The sequence below is a fragment of the Dromiciops gliroides genome, chromosome 1, assembly GCF_019393635.1.
Source record: "Dromiciops gliroides isolate mDroGli1 chromosome 1, mDroGli1.pri, whole genome shotgun sequence".
Classification (NCBI taxonomy): domain Eukaryota; kingdom Metazoa; phylum Chordata; class Mammalia; order Microbiotheria; family Microbiotheriidae; genus Dromiciops; species Dromiciops gliroides.
This window is the reverse complement of record NC_057861.1, coordinates 611,998,446-612,021,113: the sequence shown is the minus strand read 5'-3', so window position 1 is coordinate 612,021,113 and position 22,668 is coordinate 611,998,446. Positions and strand designations below refer to the sequence as shown.

The 22,668-nt window shown below is 36.5% G+C and overlaps 1 protein-coding gene and 1 non-coding gene across 3 annotated transcripts in view; both read right to left on the bottom strand.

The window, feature by feature from the left end:
- Nucleotides 1–22,668, bottom strand: part of GNAQ (G protein subunit alpha q) — a 409,874-nt gene that overhangs the window by 94,319 nt on the left and 292,887 nt on the right. For both annotated transcript variants that reach the window (XM_043971286.1, XM_043971293.1), the window contains exons 4-5: nt 12,046–12,174; nt 6,481–6,610 (exon numbers count right to left, since the gene is read on the bottom strand). In XM_043971286.1, the coding sequence (XP_043827221.1) occupies nt 6,481–6,610; nt 12,046–12,174 (259 nt within the window). The remainder of the gene's footprint in view (nt 1–6,480; nt 6,611–12,045; nt 12,175–22,668) is intronic.
- LOC122737557 lies at nt 3,819–3,922 on the bottom strand. Its single transcript, XR_006354385.1, has one exon. It is a non-coding gene; the product is annotated as a U6 spliceosomal RNA (small nuclear RNA).

The following is a 22,668-nucleotide window of genomic DNA, read 5'->3' as shown; positions in this document are numbered from 1 at the left end:
TGCTGGGGACAGAAAGGAAAAAACAGTCCCTGTTTTTAAAAAGCCCACTGTTGGGGCAGCTAGGTGGTGCAGTGGATAGAGCACTGGCCCTGGATTCAGGAAGGATCTGAGTTCAAATCTGACCTCAGACACTTAACACTTAATAGCTGTGTGACCCTGGGCAAGTCACTTAACCCTAATTGTCTCACCAAAAAAAAAAAAAAGCCCATCGTCAAACTGGGGAGAGATCATGAAAACAACTGTGTTATGTACAAACAAGCTATTCACAGGACTAAGTGGACATAATCAACAGAGGGAAAGCACTATAATTAAGTGGCTTCAAGAAAGTCTTCTTATAGAAGGTGAAATTTTAGCTGGGACTTGAAGGAAACCAGGGAAAGTAGGAGGTAGAAAAGTGGAGAGAATATTCCATGGATGAGGGACATTCAGGGAAAATGCCCAGAGTTGAGAGATGAACTGTCTAGTTCTAAATCAGAAAATACATGGAGGGGTGGAATGTAAGGCATAAAAAGACTGGAAAGGAGGAGGCTGAGGTTGAATGCCAAACAGAGGATTTTATATTTTATTCTGGAGATGATAGGGAGCCACTGGAATTTATTGAGTAGGGAGGGTGATATGGTCAAAGCTCTGCTTTAGAAGATCATTTTGACAACTTGAGTAGAGGATGGACTGGAATGGAGAGAGACTCATGGCCTGGAGACTAACTAAAGGGCCATTTCAATAGCTATTCGTTCTTCATTTGAAGAGGACCAATGACATCTCAAGATGATGTCTTGACTTGTGCATGAATTGGAATTAGTTTAAATAAGGCAGCCACCTAGTCAGGTAGTTAAGACCTGTACCAGAGAAGTTATCAGTGTCAGAAGAAAAGGGGGCATATATGAGTGATCTTATGAAAGTAAAATTGATGAGAATTGACAACAAATTGGATATGGGAAGTGTGATTGAGGAGTCAAGGATGACACTTGGGATTTCAAGACTGGGTGTCTGAGCAGACGGTGGTACCCTCAACAGTAGCAGGGGAAGGGAAGGTTTGTTAGGAAAGACACTGAGTTTAATTGTGGACATATTGAATTTAAGGTATCTAAAAGACATATAGTTTAAGATGTTCAATAGTCAGTGGGAGATGTGATACTGGAGGTCAGTAGAGAAGTCAGGGCTGGATAAGGGGATTTAAGAATGATCAGCATAGAGATTATAATTTAATCTGTGGGAGTTGATGAGATCATTGAAAAGGAACAGTCAGATAGGAAGGAGGAAAACCAGGAACAGTGCTATTAAAACTTAATCATGGAGGGCAGCTTAGGTGGCGCAGTGGATAAAGCACTGGCCTTGGATTCAGGAGGACCTGAGTTCAAATCCAACCTGGGACGATTGACACTTGCTAGCTGTGTGACCCTGGGCAAGTCACTTGACCCTCCTTGCGCTACAAAAAAAACAAAACAAAACAAAACAAAACAAAACTTAATCATGGAAAAGGTGAAAGTGTCCAAGGCTGCAGAGAAGTCAAGAGGGATGAGAACCCGAGAAAAGGCTTTTAGATTAGGCAATTAAGTGATTACAAGTAACTTTGGACATAGCAGTTTTGGTTGAATGATCAGGTCAGAAACCATACTGTTGAAAGTTAAGAGTGAGAGGAAAGGAAGGGGAGGCACCCACTGTAGATGGCCTTTTCAAGAACCTAACCTCCAAAAGAGAGGAGACATATGGGGCAGACAGCTAGAGAGGACACATGGATAAAATGAGGGGTTTTTATTATTTTTTTTAGAATGGAGCAAAGGCATAAATTTGTATCAAAAAGATCCAGAAAAACCCACTAGTGTAGTTGAGTTGGAACACACAAGTACAAAAGTTCAAGTAGAAGGCACCAGGTATTGAGTGTGTTGTTTTTTTTTTTTTTAATAAATAAAAAACAGAGACCCAACCGAAAGCATCCCTTCCTCTCCACTTTCAGCCTCAGTTGTTCACTGTTTCTAGTTTCTCAGGATAAGAATGGGTCTAACAGAATTTGTCCTTGGGTCATTTTTGGAAGTATATACAAGTTAAGGAATAAAGGAATCTGCTTTAATGTGATGAATGTGGTATTTTAAACCAAAGAATAACATTTCAGGAATTTATTTTCATTTTTATCCTACCAATGCATAGAATATTTTTTCAAGTCTTTGAAAAAAATAGAACTCTTTAGCTGTGAGCATCCTTAAATAATTTATGGTGAGAGGTAGAACTTTACAAGCAATGATAATTCAGAACAAATGCCCAAATGGAAACAGGTTTATGATAATGTTCTTACATGATCAACAGGAATGAGCGTGGCGATATGGTTAGAACAATGCATAGCATTTCCCTCTCTTCCCTTAGTTTCCACGACACTGCTTTCTCCTGTTTCTTTTGCTTATCTGACCCCTCCTTTTTCAGGATCCTTTGTAAGGGTCTTCATCCATCTCTACCATCTTCATGTGGGTAACCAGTAGAGTTCTGCTCCAAGCCCTCTTCTTCCTCTCTTCATATGCAATCTCTTGAAGATCTCACCAGTTTTCATAGGTTGAAGCATCATCTCTGTACAGATGATGCCAAAATCTATAGATCTAGTCATAACCTCTCTCTTGAATTCCACTCTTATACTGTCAGCTACCAAAGGAATATCTCCTGGATTTCCTGCAGGCATATCAACCTCATGTTCAAAATGAAAAGATCTTCATCACAAAGCTCACTATTCTTCCAAACTTCCCTATTGTTGTGGAAGACACCACCATCTTCTTAGACACTTGGGTCTGTAGGATGGATGGATGGATGTAATAAACATCTACTATGAACCAGACATTGTGCTAAGCACTTTTTTTTTTTGGTTTTTTTTTGGTGAGGCAATGGGGGTTAAGTGACTTGCCCAGGGTCACACAGCTAGTAAGTGTTAAGTGTCTGAAGCCGGATTTGAACTCAGGTCCTCCTGAATCCAGGGCCGGTGCTCTATCCACTGTGCCACCTAGCTGCCCCTGTGCTAAGCACTTTTAAAAATATTATTTTATTTGATCATAACCTTAGATTCATAACCTCACAGTCATCCTTGAATCTTCCCCATCTCTCATTCTTCTTTCCAATCCATTGCCAAATCTTATCAATCCTACTTCCACAAGGGTAAAACATATAAACAGTGAAAAAAGATACTAGATACAAATAAAACATGCAAATTAAAAAAAACCCCACCAGATTTGAAAAACTGCCTGATATAAAACTTGGCAGTAGTTATTCAGGTTGTTTTATTCTTCCAGTTTGCGTTTTGACTTTGGGTATGGGCACCTCATTTGTTTTAAATTAAACTGCAGGTTTCTAGGCATAGGGAAGTTGAATAACAAAACATGCAAATTAAAACAACCTTAAGATTTATCCTTAATCCCAGAAAATTGGCAAAGCTGACAAAATATGGAAATAGTCAAAGTTGGAAGCACTCATTCATATGCTGTTGATGGTGCTGTCAAGTTGGCCTGAATGTCCTGGAAAATAATTTAGAATGATATACTATTTAAAAAGTTATTAAATGTTTTACACAATTTGACCCAGCAATCTTTCTACTGGGGCATATGCCCCTAAGAGTTCAGTTAGAAAGAGAAGTCCAATAATGTAACAAGGTTTTAAAATTTTTTGGTATGGAACATTTTCCTTTCTTTTTCTTTTTTTAAATAATATATCCCCCCCCCCATTTTTTTGGTGAGGCAATTGGGGTTAAGTGACTTACCCAGGGTCACTCAACCAGTAAGTGTCAAGTGTCTAAGGTTGGACTTGAACTCAGGTACTCCTGACTCCAGGGTCACCTAGCTGCCCCTCAAAATATGGAATGCTTCACGAATTTGCATGTCATCCTTGTGCAGGGGCCATGCTAATCTCTGTATCGTTCCAATTTTAGTATATGTGCTGCCGAAGCAAGCATCCCCCCCTTCCCTTTTGTACCAAAATATTTAGAGCTTCATTTGTGGAGTAGCAAAAATCTGGAGTAGAAATAAAGCAAGACAAAACCAAAACCAAAAACAGCCCCAAACCAAAAAACCAACCAAACAAATAAACCAAAATAGGTACTTAACAAGGGAGGAGGTGAATGGCTGAATAAATTGTATATATTAATACAAATTAATATTACTGTGCTATATAAGAAAGGATGAATAAATTTACAGGTACATGGGAAGAGTTATGTGAAGCTATGTGACCAAAGAAAGCAGACTCATGGAAAAAATATCTATACTGACTACAATATTATAAAGAAAGACAATACTAAAAGATAGCAGAATTCAGAACAAGTGGAATGACCATTCTTGTTTGGTTCCAGAGGACTGATAACAAGCACATTTCCTTCTTTTTGGTAGAGAGGTGGTAGCCTATGGTACCAGTTATCAGATACAAAGTTGGCTTTGCTTAGTTGCTTTTTTTTTTTTTTTGTGGGGCAGTGGGGGTTAAGTGACTTGCCCAGGGTCACACAGCTAGTAAGTGTCAAGTGTCTGAATTCGGATTTGAACTCAAGTCCTCCTGAATCCATGGCCAGTGCTTTATCCACTGTGCCACCTAGCTGCCCCCTGCTTAGTTGCTTTTCTTAATTGCTAGGGAGCTGTCTATTAAAGGGAGGGAGGAGAATTATCCCAAGAGTTGGCAGTTGGACAACTAAACAAACCACATTCTTAGAAAGAAATATTTCCTTGATCTAAAAAAACAGATATTTATCATAAGAACCATGGCAAAACTTTTTAAATCCAAAAGGCAGAGGAATTGTGGGCAAAGGATATCATATATTAAGCAAATAGTCAATACCTTATATTTCAAATTTAGGATTTAGATTTATATAAGGGATTTATATAACCTTTATCAAGGCTATATGTAGAAGGCAAAGTTAGGCTGAATTACACGTATATCATAGAGAGGGTGTTAGTTAATTTCAATTAAAAAAGAAAAAGAAACAATGAATTGAGTTGAGTAGCTCTTACATGACTTGTAAACATGTATTTCTGTAAGAACAAATGCAAAAAATATGCCAGGGTTTATCTCAGCTTTGTAAGATGCAACACAACTTTTTTTTTACATATTCTAACCTTTTAGGGCAAAGAGCTTCTTCTTCTTCTTCCCAATAAGAATCTCTTTTGGATTAGAACTAACTATAGAGTTCTCTTCCACCAGATATTATCTTTTAACATCCTGCTCATAAGTTCATTCTGGAAATCCTGATTAGCTTGCAAAGTATAAGTAAAGGGAATTGTGCCTAAATCATGTTCACACAAAAGGAAACTTTTGAATTTAGTCCTTGTTGCATTTGTCACTTGTGGTCTTTTACACACACACACACACACACACACACACATTGCTAAACCCTGAGTTATGAAGACTTATTCAGCTAAGGTAACATGACAAAAAAAAAAAAAAGCATTACCGGATAACTCTTAGATGCTACCCAACCAAGGGCTCAGACTTAAGTGATTAGGTGACTTAGCCCTAGTCACAGTCTATGTAAACCACTTTTAACTAACATCTTTTCATGTACAAAGAAAATAGTCACAATATAATTTAAAGTACGGTTGGGGAATAATTCTTCGCAGTACTGTACTATTTGTTTCCATCTTTTTGCTCACAGATACATGGCATGAGAACAAATCCTTAAAAACTTAGTACAAATTTAATAATGCAATGTTCTAGATAATTCCTTACCAATTCACAAAAGCAGAGAACCAAGTCCTCAAAGCAGTTCACAATATGCTCATATTGCTTGATCTAAAACTTAACTACAGAGTCATTCATATCTTAAAAATTAAGCTTCAAGGATTCTTCAGGACTACTTGTCCATTATCACCAAATTGTGAATAAAACAAATAAAAAACCCAAGTCAATTACATCTTGTTGTTAATAACCACACCATAAACTCCCCAGATCTACCTTTCAAGGGAGCTGCATATGACAATTATCTGAAAGTTATCACACTTACCTTCACATGCCTGTCAATGAGCCAAGCATGGTGCTTGGCACATAGTAGGTATTAAGTTCTTATTGAAGTGAAATAATTGTAAGGAGTTAAAGTGAAAATTGGAAACATATCTGCTCATACATCCTGGCAAAATATTGATTTAGGACATGCAAATATGTATATGATGTGGTCAAATCACACAAACGCATATACACACATATATAAACACACAATGTATATAAATGTGTATATGTATATATATACACATATATTTATGCATGTAAACATACACACAGTATTTCAAAAGTCTTAGTACACAGAGGCATCTAAACTGGACATATACCCAGCTTTCTGCTGTATATTAAATAGATCCCAAAGTCACCTATCAAGATATCAAGAGAATTTGTCTCTCTTATGTTCTCCCTCTGTCTCTCTCTCTCTCTTTCTCCATTTCTTTTCCTCATACCTACAAACACATCCACACCACCATCATCACTTCTACCATATACTAAGAATATAATCAATTGCATTTCCCAATATGCACTTACCTCATTGTCTGACTCCACAAGAACTTGATCATATTCACTAAGGGCTACTAGGAACATAATAGAGGTGACATTTTCAAAGCAGTGTATCCATTTTCTTCTTTCTGATCTCTGGCCCCCAACATCCACCATTCTGTAAAGTTGAAAATGTACAAATCAATCTCAGGTAAGGAAAACTTAAGAAAAATCAATACACACTTACTTAGGGAGTTTTGCTCACTAAAACAAATGGCAGCGTGTAATTTAAAAAAAGAAACAATTTGTTTTTCAGAAAGTGATATTGAATTCAACAAGTAGTCATTGAATGAATGCCAGCTTGTGTGGCAAGGTTGGAGAGAGTAATGTTTTGAGTAATCAAATATTCTAGTTAATAGAAAATAATTACATATATCTGACATGGATCACTAGTTTTTAGTACCATTCTTTCTTATTTTTAAATTTTTTTTCCAGTTGTCAAGTATGTTTTCTTCCTCCCAGGACTTCCCCATTGGGAAAATACACAAGAAAAACAAAATCTATGTAGAAATAAGTATAGTAAATCAAAACAAACTCCCATGGTAGCGATATGCAAAAATGTGTTTCATTTTGTATATTAGATTATTGCCTCTGTTAGGATTTAGGTAGCATTCTTCAAGACTAGTCTTCTGGAATCATGGTTGATCACTTCATAGACAACCAGTTTAAAAATATTGAATCCAAGAAAATAAAATATACCTAATTCTAAAACTGTGTAGGAGATAATTTAATATTTCTTTGATGATATAAAGGTACTTGTCCTCAGGGTGGCTTCAAGGATACCTTTATGAACACTGATGATAACCACAATTTCAAAGTCAAACAGTAATAATAGAGATTTCTAGTGAAATGAATGCCAGAAAACTGAATTAACTGTATTATTTAATAATAATATGCATGTGATAAGAGAGGCCATTGTTTCTTTTCTGTTTGCTTTTTTTTTTTAGTTCCATAAAACTCACAGACATCAATAATTATGCACTTAAGTAGCTAAAGCACTTTTGAAACAAAAAGAATAAAGTAGAAGACCCTGACTTGAAATAAGAGCAAAACTTTAGTATTCTCTGTCTTTGGCCATACATACAGCAGGAAATACCTGGTGTGTCATAAATACCTTCCGAACACAAATAGTCAAAAGATAGTTGTATCATCAAGTATGACATCCTGTGTGTTTTTTTTTCCCCCTAGCCTGAAAAGGTCATTGATCAAAAGTGTATGGCACATTTGTATATTTTCCTTAAGGAATAAGGTACATACATTTAGAAACATTTAAATTTCTTTGCAAATAATTATTTTTTACAAAATGTCCACATTTGAATTTGTTTTGTATCATGATATATATTTGATTCTTGCCTTCTCAATGAGTAGGGGAGGAGTGAGAGAGAATTTGGAACTGAAAATAAAATAAAATTGAATTTTAATAAAGTCCACATTTACTGCCAAGTCATGAAGTATGTACTTTTCCAATGAGAGTTAGGAAGTTAATGTCTTAAAAATGTCTTAGTCTTGGGTTTACCACACGTTAACATCCTGGAGATAAACAATGAAGTTTAGCTTCCTCTCCTATAATATAGTCAAACAAATTCTGATCTATTTTATAAAAATGCCAGCAAACTAATGAAATAGTTATTGGACTTAAATTTGAAAGATGATGTTGCTGGTCCTGATAACAATAAGGCATTCGGTTTGATTTACCATTATAATAGTGTGTGATGAATTTCTGCTTATACATCTATGCTTTCTCACCTCTTCTGGGATAGCCAAGGCTAGTGCAGAGAAAAAAGCAAAGAAAAAAGTGTTTCCTTTTGTAGACGTTTTTCCATTCCCTGGCCATCTAACATCCCTTAATGTCAAGAGGCTACCATTGGGAGGCCTTGGCAATAGGGTTCCTGATATGGGACCAACACTAAAGCTATTTGGACTGTTACAACCATATTAGTTAACCTAATACTTGATAAAGAAACAATAGTCTGTCAATGCATTAAATTCCCCTGAGCTAAGCAAACAAATGCTAAGCAAGACAATAATAGTATTCCATGTAATAAGGATTTAGAGAAAAACACCAGTTATACACAAGTGGGTTTTTCAGCCAGCTCTTTTTCAATCATTAATCATATACATATTATTTGGTAATTTTAATAAAAAGGCAAAGACTAAAAAGTCTCTGAATATTGCTTCTGTGTGAACTACAAGAGGAAATTAACTTCTGTTGGGGGAAATGGCAGGATTGAATTTACCACATGATAGTGGAATAAATCCAGGAGATGTTGCCTTTGTTGAGGAAATAAATATCAGATATAACCAAAGGAAGCTAGCTGTATGTAGAACTGTCAAATCAAGATAGAAAAAAGTGTTCAACAAGAATATATACTTTTGGGGGCGGCTAGGTGGTACAGTGGATAAAGCACTGGCCCTGAATTCAGGAGTACCTGAGTTCAAATCCGGCCTCAGACACTTGACACTTACTAGCTGTGTGACCCTGGGCAAGTCACTTAACCCCCATTGCCCAGCAAAAAAAAAAAAAAATATATATATATATATATATATATATGTATATGTATATATACACTTTCCCTAACGTTATTTATGGTTACCTTAGAGGCAGGACTCCATTGCTTTGACTAGGAAATGAAACAATAATTGATGGTAAACACCTCAGGCATATCTATCAACCTGCCTACCTACCTACCTACCTACCTACCTGCCTACTCACCTACCCACCCACCCATCCACCTATCTACCCATCCATCCACCTATCTATCTATCTATCTATCTATCTATCTATCTATCTATCTATCTATCTATCTATCTATCTATCTATCTATCTATCTATCTCTATCTCCTTTCCTTTTTCTATGTCTTCCCTCTGTTCTTTCTTTTTTTTCATATTTCGAAGAAAGTCTGAAGGGCTTTATGGGGTATATAAAGTGATAGTCTTAAAGATTGAGGAAGCAGTAGAATACATATACCTCAACCACCACATTCAGCAAGATAATAATGTGAACAAAATGGACCAGAATATCCAATTTGCCTAAGGCCACATTTGATTGATGAGTGTATGACCATAAAAATGAAAGCAAAAATGTTAAAACTCTATAGGGTTACCTACAGTGATGAATTTACATAGTTGGATATAAGGAAAAGGCCCTCACAATTATAGTAAAGGTTAGAGGTGTTTTCATTATGAGTGATGCCAGATTCAAATGTAGAAGTGAATGCATAGCCAAAAGAAAAACATTCTTAAAGTTCTTCCATTAAAATAAGTTAAATGCAGAATTTAGAATGTAAGGCTCTTAGGGGGCAGCTAGTTGGTGCAGTGGATAATGCACTGGCCCTGGATTCATGAGGACCTGAGTTCAAACCCGGCCTCAAACACTTGACATTTACTAGCTGTGTGACCCTAGGCAAGTCACTTAACCCTCATTGCTCCACCAAAGGAAAAAAAAAGAAAGTTAGGCTCTTAAAGAATTAATTTTAGTATAATGGCTTTTAGGTTATAGAACTATATATAAATAAAAGACCTAAAGTATGCTCCCATAAGTTTTAACTCCAGGAGCAGGGTACAGAAGAAAGATAACTGGACTTAGAAACAGATCTGCATTTGAGTGTTAGTTCCTGTTAGTACCCACATGACTTAGGAAGGTCACCACCTCCCTGGACCTCAGTTTCCTCATTTAATAATTTTAATAAAAGTTGTATTACTTATTTTGAAAGATCCTTGGAAGGAAAGGGTTTTGAAACCTGTAAATAAGTGTGTAAATATTATTCCAAAGATAGTAAATAATGCAAGAGATATGCAAATAAATATAAAGAGAATAATGATTGGCAGGGTCATCAAAATAGATATTTTTTAAAGAACTACGTGGACCACTGGAAATGGATCTCAACTGGAATAGACACTTCATCTCCTATAATTTATTTCCAGAAACTGTGCTGGTGTTGGCATTTAATTGTCCTTCTTACATATTACATTTTCTAGAGTGAAAGCATGTTACTAAAGTACATTGATTGATGAACTGGCAAAATGTGAAATGTAAGATAAAGTAAAACCTGGACTGATGAACAATCAGTTCATATGCGCCAAGTACTATGAAGATCCAAATCTCTGTGAAATTGCTAAATGCTTTTGATCATGTTATTTGCTTTCTCAAGGTCTTTCGTGATATTGACTTATAATTAAAACAGAGATCTCTAAAATGTTTTGTCTTCAAAACTAAGTAGCCATTCCAGTGTCACTGCTTTATTAGCATGGCTTCTGTATCAACTGGTGACAACCATGAGACAGAGTGAAACTTAGTTTAGAAAGACCAAATTCTAACCTGGTATAGGGTAGTATGGAAGAACAGACTGGGTTATAATGAATTAACTCTCTCTCTCTCTCTCTCTCTCTCTCTCTCTCTCTCTCTCTCTCTTTCCATATATATAAAATGCACAATGGGAGAATATACATCCCCAATGAAGTTTATGTCTTGCTTAGACACATATTCAAGGTAGTAAATTACCATAGATAACATCACTCCATTTCTCAAAGTATGACTTGGATTCTAATTCAAATTATAACCAAATGATTATAGAATAAATTAAACAGAGATATACCTGTATTATTTATTTTCCACTTGTTTTTTTTTTTCTTTTGTGAGGCAATTGGGGTTAAGTGACTTGCCCAGGGTCACACAGCTAGTAAGTGTCAAGTGTCTGAGGCCGGATTTGAACTCAGGTCCTCCTGAATCCAGGGCCGCTGCTCTATCCACTGTGCCACCTAGCTGCCCCTTCCACTTGTTTTTAAGAGACATAATATTATTGCTAAATTATCATTGTTATGTTATGGGAGAAGGGCAGTACATCTCATTTCTCATTTGCTCTGCAACATGCATGAGGCCAACTAATCTCTACAAGCCAGCAAAGCTATAAACATTCCTAAGCACTCAACTTTATAAATAAATGTGAGAAAAGGTTCATACTATTTGTATTAGTAGTTGAAAATCCTGCATTTGGTAGAAGAAATTAAGTTGATGAAAGCCAATATGAATATCTTTGTAACATACATTCTTCTATTGACAGGCGCACAAAAGCATCAAACAAATCTTACATACCTCCAATAAAGGATAAATTCCTCTACACTTAATTTGATTCTAAATTTATTTAGAAGTAGAACCAGTATTTGTGCAATTGGATTTAATTCCACTTCCTGCAAACATAAACTTTCTTCTATGTCTGCCTTCAAGGAGGTATTTAACCAACCATGAAGGAGGTTCATTCAATCAAGAGTGTCTAAGTCGAAAATCTTGTATGTGGTAGTATAAGTTAAGCTAATATGAAAATCTTTATAATAAACAATTTATCCTATTGACAGGCTTACAAAGTAAAGTAAAAAGGAATGATTATTTATAATCATCATGATAATTAAAGGACAAGTTAAAATAAATCCAAAGTTAATCAGTTTTCCTTGCATGCTTTCCTTAGACCTATACAAACTTTCAATATTTACAAAATTCACAAAATGACCACATGACATAAGAATAAGAAAATGGGTTTCAGGGACTAGATTACTACCTGAAAATGACGCTTTGTAAGTCAAAGGGGTATTCAATGATCCCTGTGGTGGGGACTCGAACTCTAAGAACATCTTGTTGAGTAGGCAAATAGGCAGGATCTGCTACACGGTCCAAGTCGTTAAGGTAGCTACAGGTGGGAAGAAACAATAGTAATATCAGTGACACCATAATACCAAATTCCATTAAGGAAAAGGATGAGAAAAAATTAAGATGGGAGAAAGAAAAGAAGGAAGAGAGAGATGAGAAGAAGGGATATTTGAGAGGTATGTATATATAGTTTGTAATTACCCAGTTTTCAGATTTTGTCTCCTTCCTCTTGTCACCTTTGGACTATTTCATTACTTATTAGGACAAATTCAGATGAGATTCAAGGGTGGGGGACAGGAAATTAAAATGAAATCACCCCAATTTTCTACTTGTTAGCAGCTCCAGTAGGGGGTTGGGTTGCAGAAGAGGATAAAGCTAATGTGTTCTGTGGATTAATTGTGGATTTCATCGGTAAATGTCATTTTCATCACTGATTGCTAAAGACGATGGAATTGTATATAAGCTAGTCTATCTGCAGGGTTCTAGAACAATTTCCTTTTCAGAAATCTTATTAGCTTCCTCAAAAAGGTTACAAATCCTTAATTCAATATTCTCCAATGTCAAAGTCGAATATAAAACTGGACCCTTAAAAAAGTGCATTGTTGCTATTAAGCTCTTAAGGTAACGGCTAATGTACTGGAACACTGTGATGAATCAGTAATCTCCTGTTTGGTAGAGATGCATCATATACTGGAATTCATTTGATTCTGTGACAACTCCATGCTTCCTCTATATACTCCAAAGTGTACTATTACACACATTTATTACATTAAAATGAATGAAAATTAATTGTATTTGGGAGCTTTAAGGGACATCACTTATTATAACTGGAGGCATTTGGAGGAGGCACAAAATACAGGTTAGAAATTACCATTCCAAATGGCACCCGAGTGATTCCAAAGATAATGTAATTTTCTCAGGTCTTGGAAAGAATAGAATGACATATTTAGATCATCTTGCTCTTCTTGACTAGGCCACTTTCCCCCCCAGGGCTTCTGAATGGGGGCTCTAAAATTTTAAGGCCCGTAATTTTGGAATCCCTAACTCACTTGGGAAATCAAAGATGAGCCTTAAATCGAAAACAGAATAGCTAAAACCGATAAACAAGCGATTTGAGATTGAGAAAAGAACCAAAAGTATATTCAAATTACATAAATAAAATACATAAATAATATCAGTGAAAATACTATGGTAGTTGAGCTGTCATATAAAGAATTTTTATCCTCTTTACAGAAACATAGTTTTAGCATAGTTTTCATATATATCACATTGCTTCCTCCCTCCCCCCACCATATACATGAAATCCTCATTTAAGAATGGGTGGGTGGAGTGAGCTAAATCCATAACTAATTTTCTGTTTTCCACTATTATACCATGAAACATTAAGAACCAATCCAATCACAGAATTCTAAGGTTAGAAGAGACTTTAGACATCATCCTCATCGTAAGGTCTTTGGTTTTAGAGTTTGATGGGGCCTTAGCAATCCCTGAATACAATCCTCTCAATTTATAGATGAGAACCAAAAGCCCAGAGTAATTAGGCAACTTGTTCAATTTAAGTGACAGTAATATTGACATTCTTAGAACTAGAACCATGTCCTTTTGGTACCATATAAACTCTAAATAAGGTGTTTTTTTGTTTTTGTTTTTGTTTTTTTAGTGAGGCAATTGTGGTTAAGTGATTTGCCCAGGGTCACACAGCTAATAAGTGTTAAGTGTCTGAGGCTGGATTTGAACTCAGGTACTCCTGACTCCAGGGCCAGTGCTGTATCTACTGCACCACCTAGCTGCCCATAAGGTGTTTTTTTTTTAAACTAGGCTTAGAAGACTAAAGTTTTCTGTTACAGCATTCCACTTATTTTCTCATCAACAGTCCCTCAAAGGACTAAAGAAGTTTCTGGTAATGAAGGGATAAAGCTGGACCTGGGATTTCATTCACATAAACCCAAGATATGGAATCCCCCTCTACTAACTCAGACTTCTCTTATAAGCTCAGAGAATTGCCTAGGACAGTAAGGGGTTAAATGACTCACCTAGGATCACACAGATAGTATGTGCCAGGGGTTGAACTGGGTTCTTCCTTGCTCCAAGGACAGGTTTTTTGTTTTTTTTTTTGCCACTACGACACAGGTGGTTTTCTAACAATAAAAGGGAAAAATGCTTCTCTTTTTGAAAAACATCATTCAGAGACAGCATTCTCTACAACTATAATTTATAGAGAAGTTGACCTACATTGGTAGAGAGAGGATCCTTATGAGGATAGATCTATGTTTCCTTATACTGATGAAACCACAGGTCCAATCTCTAATCCTAATTCTTCTAAAGTACCATTCAATGAATTACTTCTTCCAGACAACTAATTATTATCTTTTTTGATCTAACCTTAAATGAATGAATGTTTCCTAAGATAGTAGTTTATGCTCCTCTGACTTATAGGAAACAGCCTCATATCTTTAAATATGAAAGCAAATGGAAATTCCATATGGGGAGGTAGGAAGTTACGGGGGAGGAGGAAGTGCAGAAGATAGGGGGAAAGAAATGTAAGGGTAGAGGTGGTTATCTGGGTTTGGAATACTGGACACCACCTATCTTTATGTATTGACAGTTATAAATGGGACTCAGTATTTGGTTTTGAGGATAATCTGAAGTGGATGAGATAGGATCCCTTGGAGCTAAAAAAAAAAATCAATCAATAAACATTTATTAAGCACCTGCTATGTGCTAGGCATTGTGCTAAGCAATGGGGATACAAAAAGAGGCAAAAGATAGTTCCTGCCCTGAAGGAGCTTATCTTCTGATTCCTATGATTCCTATTTCTCACATGCCACACTAAAGAAATTGGACACCAAAATATAAAGGCAAAGCAATGAATGGTTTTAGAAAACCTGAATTCCAGTTTACCATGTGTTAATTTTACTTTGAAAAGCACAAAATGAAAATCCATTTTTGAACCCAGAGCTCCAGATATTCAGCTACATGTTATACAAGGAGCAAAATAACCTCAAAATTACTCTCAGAAATTAAATAACTTTGAAATTATGCTGAGAAGCTTGCACTGGAATCTATTTGCTTGATTGGATAACCCATAGTTATCCACTTAACTCATTACACTGGGAGCTACTGTTACATCTGGGATGTTGAGTATTTTGAAAAGCAAGAATTCTTTTTGAGGTGAACAGAAAGCTAGGCATTAAATTTCTTTCTTTTTAAAAACAAATGTTTTATCGATGTTCTTTTTAAAAACATCATTGTCACCTCCCCAAGACTCTTTCCACCCCTCTTCCTCACTCAGTTTTCAATAAAATCCTTCCCTGTAACAGTACAGTTAAATAGAACAAATCAATACACTGACTGTGTCTGACAACGTATAGCTTATTCTGCAGGTAGAATCTACTATTTTGCTGCTTAAAGAAGGAAAGCAAGTTTTGCCATTAATCCTTTGAAATCAAAATTGGTCACTGCATTAATGAGGGTCCTGATATATTTTAATGTTATTTTTCCTGACATTCTGTTAGCTATTATGCAAATTGTTCTTACACTTCCCTCTGCACAAGTTCATGCACTGATTCACTTTCACAAAGACTGAATTAATTTAGGAATCTACAGATTACCCTTTGGTACTCCCCTTCTAACAACCACCTATGTTGTTATGTATGAGACTTACAGAGGAAAAGCAGATTAAATGGGGTGATCATTTTGTCACACTGAAGCCTAGCAATCTTGGTCAATTTCATTCTCGCTTCAGTAAGAGAAGCTGCATTCCTAAGAAACAAACCTATCTAAGGTGGATTCAATATATGAATAGTACCTGAATTTAGTTCCAGCCTTAAAATAAACAGTAATGCCTAGCTATAACTCTGAAGCCATGATGTAAGGCATTGGTAGTCTGTCTGAGATGTTTCAAAATGTAGAGGACCAATTTACAAGAAAACTAATCCCCCCCCCCTTGCATCTCTGTAGGGTGGGAGAGATAGCAGTCTGACCTATGAAATACTGAACAACATACAAATTTGATAATGGTTCAACTCCCCAAGTCTTTTAATAATACTATGGTATTTTGGGAGTGCCCTAAACAAGTATGTGCTTATAGCTTTAATGTCCTTCAAAGGATCTATGACTTAAAGCTTGAAGGATTTGCAATTTTGTCAGTGGAGGGAACTTCTGGTATAAGAACTATTTCACCAAGACAAATATCGATCTATCACTTAGTTGTTTAGTTATAGGGAATCATGTAGAGTCAAATGGCTCACCCAGATTCACATGGCTAAGTGTGAGAAGTGGGACAAAGATTGTTCAGATTCCAGGACCACTACTCACTTCTATACCAAATCATTGTGCTGCTCTAGAAACTTAATAATAATCTAGGAATTAAACATGCAAATATTTGGCAAAATAATACCCTAGATGCTTATTCTTTAATAAAGTTAAACCCAAATGAATCAACAAACAGCAAATGATCAAATAATATATATTTTATTTTGGTCTGATGTTTTAGTGGTATATTTTATAAGCTTTTGTTAAGTCACTAGATTCCCTGACCCAAATATTTTGTTTTCCTCGACTGTATGGTGGTCACCCTATGTGTTTTCATACATAGTACAAATGTATGTGCATGGAGAAGCAAAACAACTTACCATTTAAAATTAGATTCCAGTCCAAAATGGCAAAAGAGAACATCTCTAAACTCTAGTTACATTAATAGTCTTCTACAAAAAGTTAGACTCCAAAGATTTCCATTCACATTACCTCATCCCAAGATTTCTTTGTGGTTGTGAAACACAAACCCAGAAGTATACCAGAAGGGTTTAGAAATCTACTTTGGGGTTGAGCTGTCCTGATTAGTGAGTGAGTTAATTCAAATTCACCTAACCCACTCTATCTAGCCAGCCCCAGATCATACTTCATATTCTGTTCAATTATCCACCAAGAATCTAGGGCCCACTCATGCATTTCACCAACCTGTCTCACTGCCTCGCTGTCTCAGTACATGTGTACTGAACTCCCTCTTCCTTTTCTATCTCTTTCCCTGGAAACAGTAATCAAATCACTACTACTATTGACATTGTAAAGGGAATGACAATCTACCTACTCTCATAATTCCTGTGATTCTCCAGACCAAAACTCCCTTCTCTGGCCACCCCTCCACCATATATATTGTTTTCTATCATCAAAATATTAGCTACTGAGGTACAAGAACAGTCTCATCTTCCATAGTACCTATTACATGGTAAGTTTTTAATACATTTAAAAAAATTCATTCAAGGATATGAAAAAGTCTATTTAGGATTAAAATGTTCTTTTTCGTGATTCACAAATTGAATAATATATCTACAGTTAATCAAGAACTGATTCTTTTCCAAGCTTAATACAAGTTGAAGTTCCCCTATTTCACAATGTATTCCTACTGTTTAGCACAGTGCCTAGCCCCTTTGTTATTATTGTTGAGTTATTTCAGTTGTGTTTTTTGTGGCTCTTTGCAACTCCATTTGGGCTATTATTGGCAAAGATACTGGAGTGGTTTATCTTTTCTTTCTTGAGCTCATTTTACAAATGAGGAAATAGGCAAACAGGGTTAAGTGACTTGCCCAGGGTCACACAGCTATCAAGTGTCTGAGGCTGGATTTGAACTCCAGGCACAGCACTCTGTCCACTGTACCATCTATGTGCCTGACATATAGCAAATGCTTAATAAATCTAGTTGACTGACTGACCATCCCAGTAGGATTAGAGTTAACAGACATTCATAAGAAAGAACCACCCTACAGAGTGTTTTCTTCACTCTTTGTTTGTAGGTCTTTTGAGAGAGACAGAGAACTCCTGTGTGTAGCATGAACTCTATTGCCCATCTCTCCAGGAGTGAGATAACATGTATATAGTTCATGTTCACAGCACATCATACTCCACTGGAGATACAGGAAAGAGGGAGTGTATGTTTCGTTTGTCATATTCTGATGAAAGATATAAGAGTTACAATCTCTTAATCTTATTGTACTCATTCATTGTGTTGTAAGCACTGAACGAAATAAAGAGAGGCTGCTGTGGGGGAGAGAAAGGAGATGGCATAGATTATTCCATTCATTTAACCTTTTTAAAAAAACCACCCAGGTTTGAACAAATTTATATCACAGAGTAAATTCACAAAGTTAATTATAGCTATAATTTGTTTTGTAAAAATGATTCCCAGTGGCTGCTGAGGTCATTCTCAGGGGGTTGCTATGGTGACAGGCACACGGTACATTACCAAGGCGATGTATGTGTAACAAATGGCTGGCAGAAACTCTCTCCTGACGTCAGGAAGCGATGGCTAACATAGCATATGTGAAACTTATTACTAAGAAAACTGGCAGCCTCATGATCAATTTCAGAACGTGGAAGCCTTGAAACTTACCAAAAAAATCCCTTCAGCATAGGATGTCACCCAATGCTGCTAAAAAAAAAAATTACAATTCTTTATTAAAAAAAAAGTTGGGGAAAACATTACAGTTGTTCATTGTTCAAAGGGTGGGATGGGATGACCTCTAAGGTTCTGTGATTCCAACATGGCATGTTAGAACAAGTATTTGTAGGTCTCCTTTTTTCAGTTTTAAAAATTTCAGTGTTTAGAAAAACAAAACAAAACAACATAGGGCTATCATCTATCTGTCTTTATTCAATGGCCTTTCATGCTGTTGTTTTGCCTGGATTGTGAGAATAAGTAGCAATATACTATCAATGAAGAATTGTGTAAATATTATATAAAAAGAGGGTAGTGTCAGTAAGATGGATGGCTGGAAAAAGGAGGCAGGTTTGTCATGTATCAATTATAAATGATAGACAACCCATGTGGTCCATTAATAACTTTATAATGTCAATAGGTGTGGAGGAAGACTCACTAGCATATTAAGTGCCCCCAAAGTGAAGGATTTATGGGAAGACATGGGAAACAGTCAGCCAAGATGAGATGGTATGAATAGACTGTGTTTATTTAGCTCAATGCTTGGCATACAACGATGATGATGAAAACTACTAACATTTACATAGAACTCACTGTGTGCCAGGTACTGTGCTAAGTGCTTTACAATTACTATTATGTTTGATCCCTGGGAGGCATCATTAACTCCATTTCACATATGAGGAAACTGAGGCAAACAGAAATTAAGTGACTTACCCAGATCAGACAGCTAATAAGTGACTGATGCTGGATTTGAAGTCAGGTCTTTCTGAATTCAGGCTCAGAGCTATATCTGCTGTGCCACCTAGCTGTCTCTACAAAGTAGATGCTTAATAAATATTTATTGATTGATTGTAATCTACAGTATTGTAAAGTTTATCAATTGAACAACTATAAAACTGCAGAAGCTTGTGAGATTCAGATTCCAAATGAAAACTTATAATAATAATTGTTATTATTATAACACTCACATTTGGCCTCATAAACCAGTGAGGTAAGTACTAGAGGCATCATTATTACCATTTTAAAGTGATTCACTCAAAGTTATATACTTTGTTATTGTTCAGTTGTTTTTCAGTTGTGTCCGACTCTTTGTGACACCATTTGGCATTCTCTTGGCAAAGATACTGGAGTGGTTTGCCATTTTCTTCTTGATCTCATTTTACAGATGAGGAAACTGAGGCAAACAGAGTTAAGTGATCTGCCCAGGGTCACACAGTAAGTGTCTAAGGTCAGATGGGAACTCGTGAAGAACCACTTTAAGCACTGTGCCACCTAGCTGCCGCAAAGTAAGTTACATAGCTAGTGCCAAAGATGGGTTCTGAATCTTGGGCTTTGGTGACTCTAGAACTAACATTTCATCCACAATGACATCTAATAAGTGGAAAGGTAAACAGAAAAAATGAGGTACTGTTATCAAGATTCATATTGGTGGCTTCCTGATTTCCTTTGGAACAAGCTCACATGGTCATGTTGAATTTTTCAGGGCACAGGGTTGCCTCTGTGACAGCAGAAAATGATGAGGGGGAGGGGAGCCTCCAGTCACCAAGCAAATTAATTTCTGAACACTCTTTAAAAGGAGAAAATAAGCATCATAGTTTTTTCTCTCTGAAAAGGAATGAACTCAAGAGCCCCAATATAATCATTCCATAGATTTTCAAATTCCCCTCCCCCACTAAGGAAAATGCTTTGGAGAAACAATGGTTATTTGTAGAGAATCAATAGGGGCAGCTAGGTGGTGTAGTGAATAGAGTTCTGGGCCAGGAGTCAGGAAGACTCATCTTTATGAGTTCAAATCTGGCCTCAGACACTTCACTAGTTGTGTGTGAGAACCTGGCCAAGTCACTTAATCCTGTTTACCTCAGTTTCCGCAGCTATAAAATGAGCTAGAGAAGAAAATGGCAAACAATTCCAGTATCTTTGCCAAGAAAACCCCAAACGGGGTCAAGAGGAGTCAGACATGACAGAAAAGACTGAACAACAACAGAGAAGCAATAACAGGGCTTTACTGGAGATCTACTAATATTTTGAATGCTTTGGAAACAAAGACCATCTCAAAGTCCATTTGTCCTGATACTGCAGTCCCTTACAGTTTAAGCCACAGAAGCCATATCCAACTTAAAACTGATAGGGAAATAAAAACATAAGGAAGAAGAAGCACAGACTTCTTGAAAGCACTTTTTAAAAGAGGGAAGGAACTGGGAAATATAAGACTATAGTTGGTAAGTGAAATACATTGTATGAGAGCTGAGATTTTAAGAAATCCAATTTAAAAAATTAGGCACATGACCCTCAGTCATGAAACCAAAAAGGGAAAAAGCATGTGAGGGTGGCAAGAGGAAAAAGAAATCTTTGACAACATTTGGTGTGGAGCCTACCCATCATAAAAAAGATAAATGTAACAGATTCTTAGACCACAGAAATAACATAACCCAGCAAATGGAGGCATTCTCTAGCACCGAGGCCTCCTCGAGTGATGTTACCTCCATTAAAAAAAAAAAAAAGAAGTATCTGCCTTTGTATTCACATTACTAGAATGGTATAAAGATGAAGATATGGGACAGTTAAGGGTTCTGTCAAGCTTCTCACACCTTAATTATTGAAAAGAAGGTTACAGAAACTAGGTTTGTTTCATTAAAAAAAAATTAAGAGGCCTCATTGTGATAGGCATATCCTTAAGGGAATTAAAAAGCCTAGATCACTCTACAAAGCTTTGGGAGTCATTATCAAAAGCAGGTAAGCCAAGGAGAGGGCAGAAATGGTGATTTCTGAGAAACTATCTTTACATAGCTGAGGCTGAGGGACCAAAAGGGGCCAATTGGAAATAAGGGGAGATAACTGTTTTTTAAAATCCATTAACATATTTTGCAGGCAAGTCAAAGGGGAGAATAAAGCAGCCACTAGAAAAGGAAAAGATATAAAGAGATTGGTTCCCTGCCTAACCCCCACTCCCCCATACCCTACACATCTAAGCCTGTTGCCTGTTTTCAAATCTTTCACACCTGTTTGATGTGATCCCTGTTGCTGAGAGGCAACATAGCACTTTTATCTAGTCAAAAAAGTAAATCAACACATAGCCTGTCATCTAATTTAAGTAGAAAATCCATTTTGTGGAGGTGAAACAATTTTTCTATTCTCTCCATCAATTCTAAGTATCCCAGTGATTGCAGGATTTTAATTTTGGCCATACATATTTCTTGTTCATTTAAAAAAAGTCTAGTTTTAAATACAAAAAGTAGGAGTTAAAAACAAAAAGAAAAGAGGATGTAATAGTAGACTATAATTCTTTTGCTTATGTAGCTAGGGGATATAGTGAATACTGTTGAGTCTGAAGTCAGGAAGACCTGAATTAAAAAATGGCTTAGACCTCAGGCAAGTAAGTCCCTTATCTCTGTTTGCCTCGGTTTCCTAAAATATAAAATGGGATATTTTAAAATATAGAAAAGCAGGGTTGTTGTAAGATAAATTTGATCACTCAATTAACCAATATGCTTTTATTATGAGCCAGGCACTGTATTAGGCATAGGTGGTACAAAGACAAATGGGCAATAATCCCAGAGATCAAGGAACTTGCATCTTACATAACTGACACACATAAACACAAAATAAATACATGGTAATTGGGAACAGGGTAGGCATTCATCCTGAGGGATCAGGAAAGGTCATATATAGAAGGCAGCACCTGAAGCTGGGATCCTAAGCTGCTGAGGTGAAGAGGGAAAGCAAGCTAGGAATGGGAGAAGCCCATACAAAGGCATGGAGAGAGGAAATGAAGCTTCATGTATGAGAACTCTAACAGTAGCTGGGCCACTGTAGTCAGGTGTTCAAAGGCTAGAGAGGCAGGCTGAAGCAGGATCATGAAACCCTTTAAATGCTAAATGGAGGAGGCAATAGGGAGACACTGGAGGTTTATGAACAAGGAGTGATACGGTCACATCTGTACCTTAGGAATATCATAAATTAGGAGCCATGTGTTGAACAAAAATCAACTAACTACGACTTAGCAAGACCACAAGACTGACTGAAGTCCTTCCTGTGAGCCCCTTGACTCCTCAAAAATGTACCTATCCAGAAAGTTTGTATTTAACTTGATCTTTTTTTTTT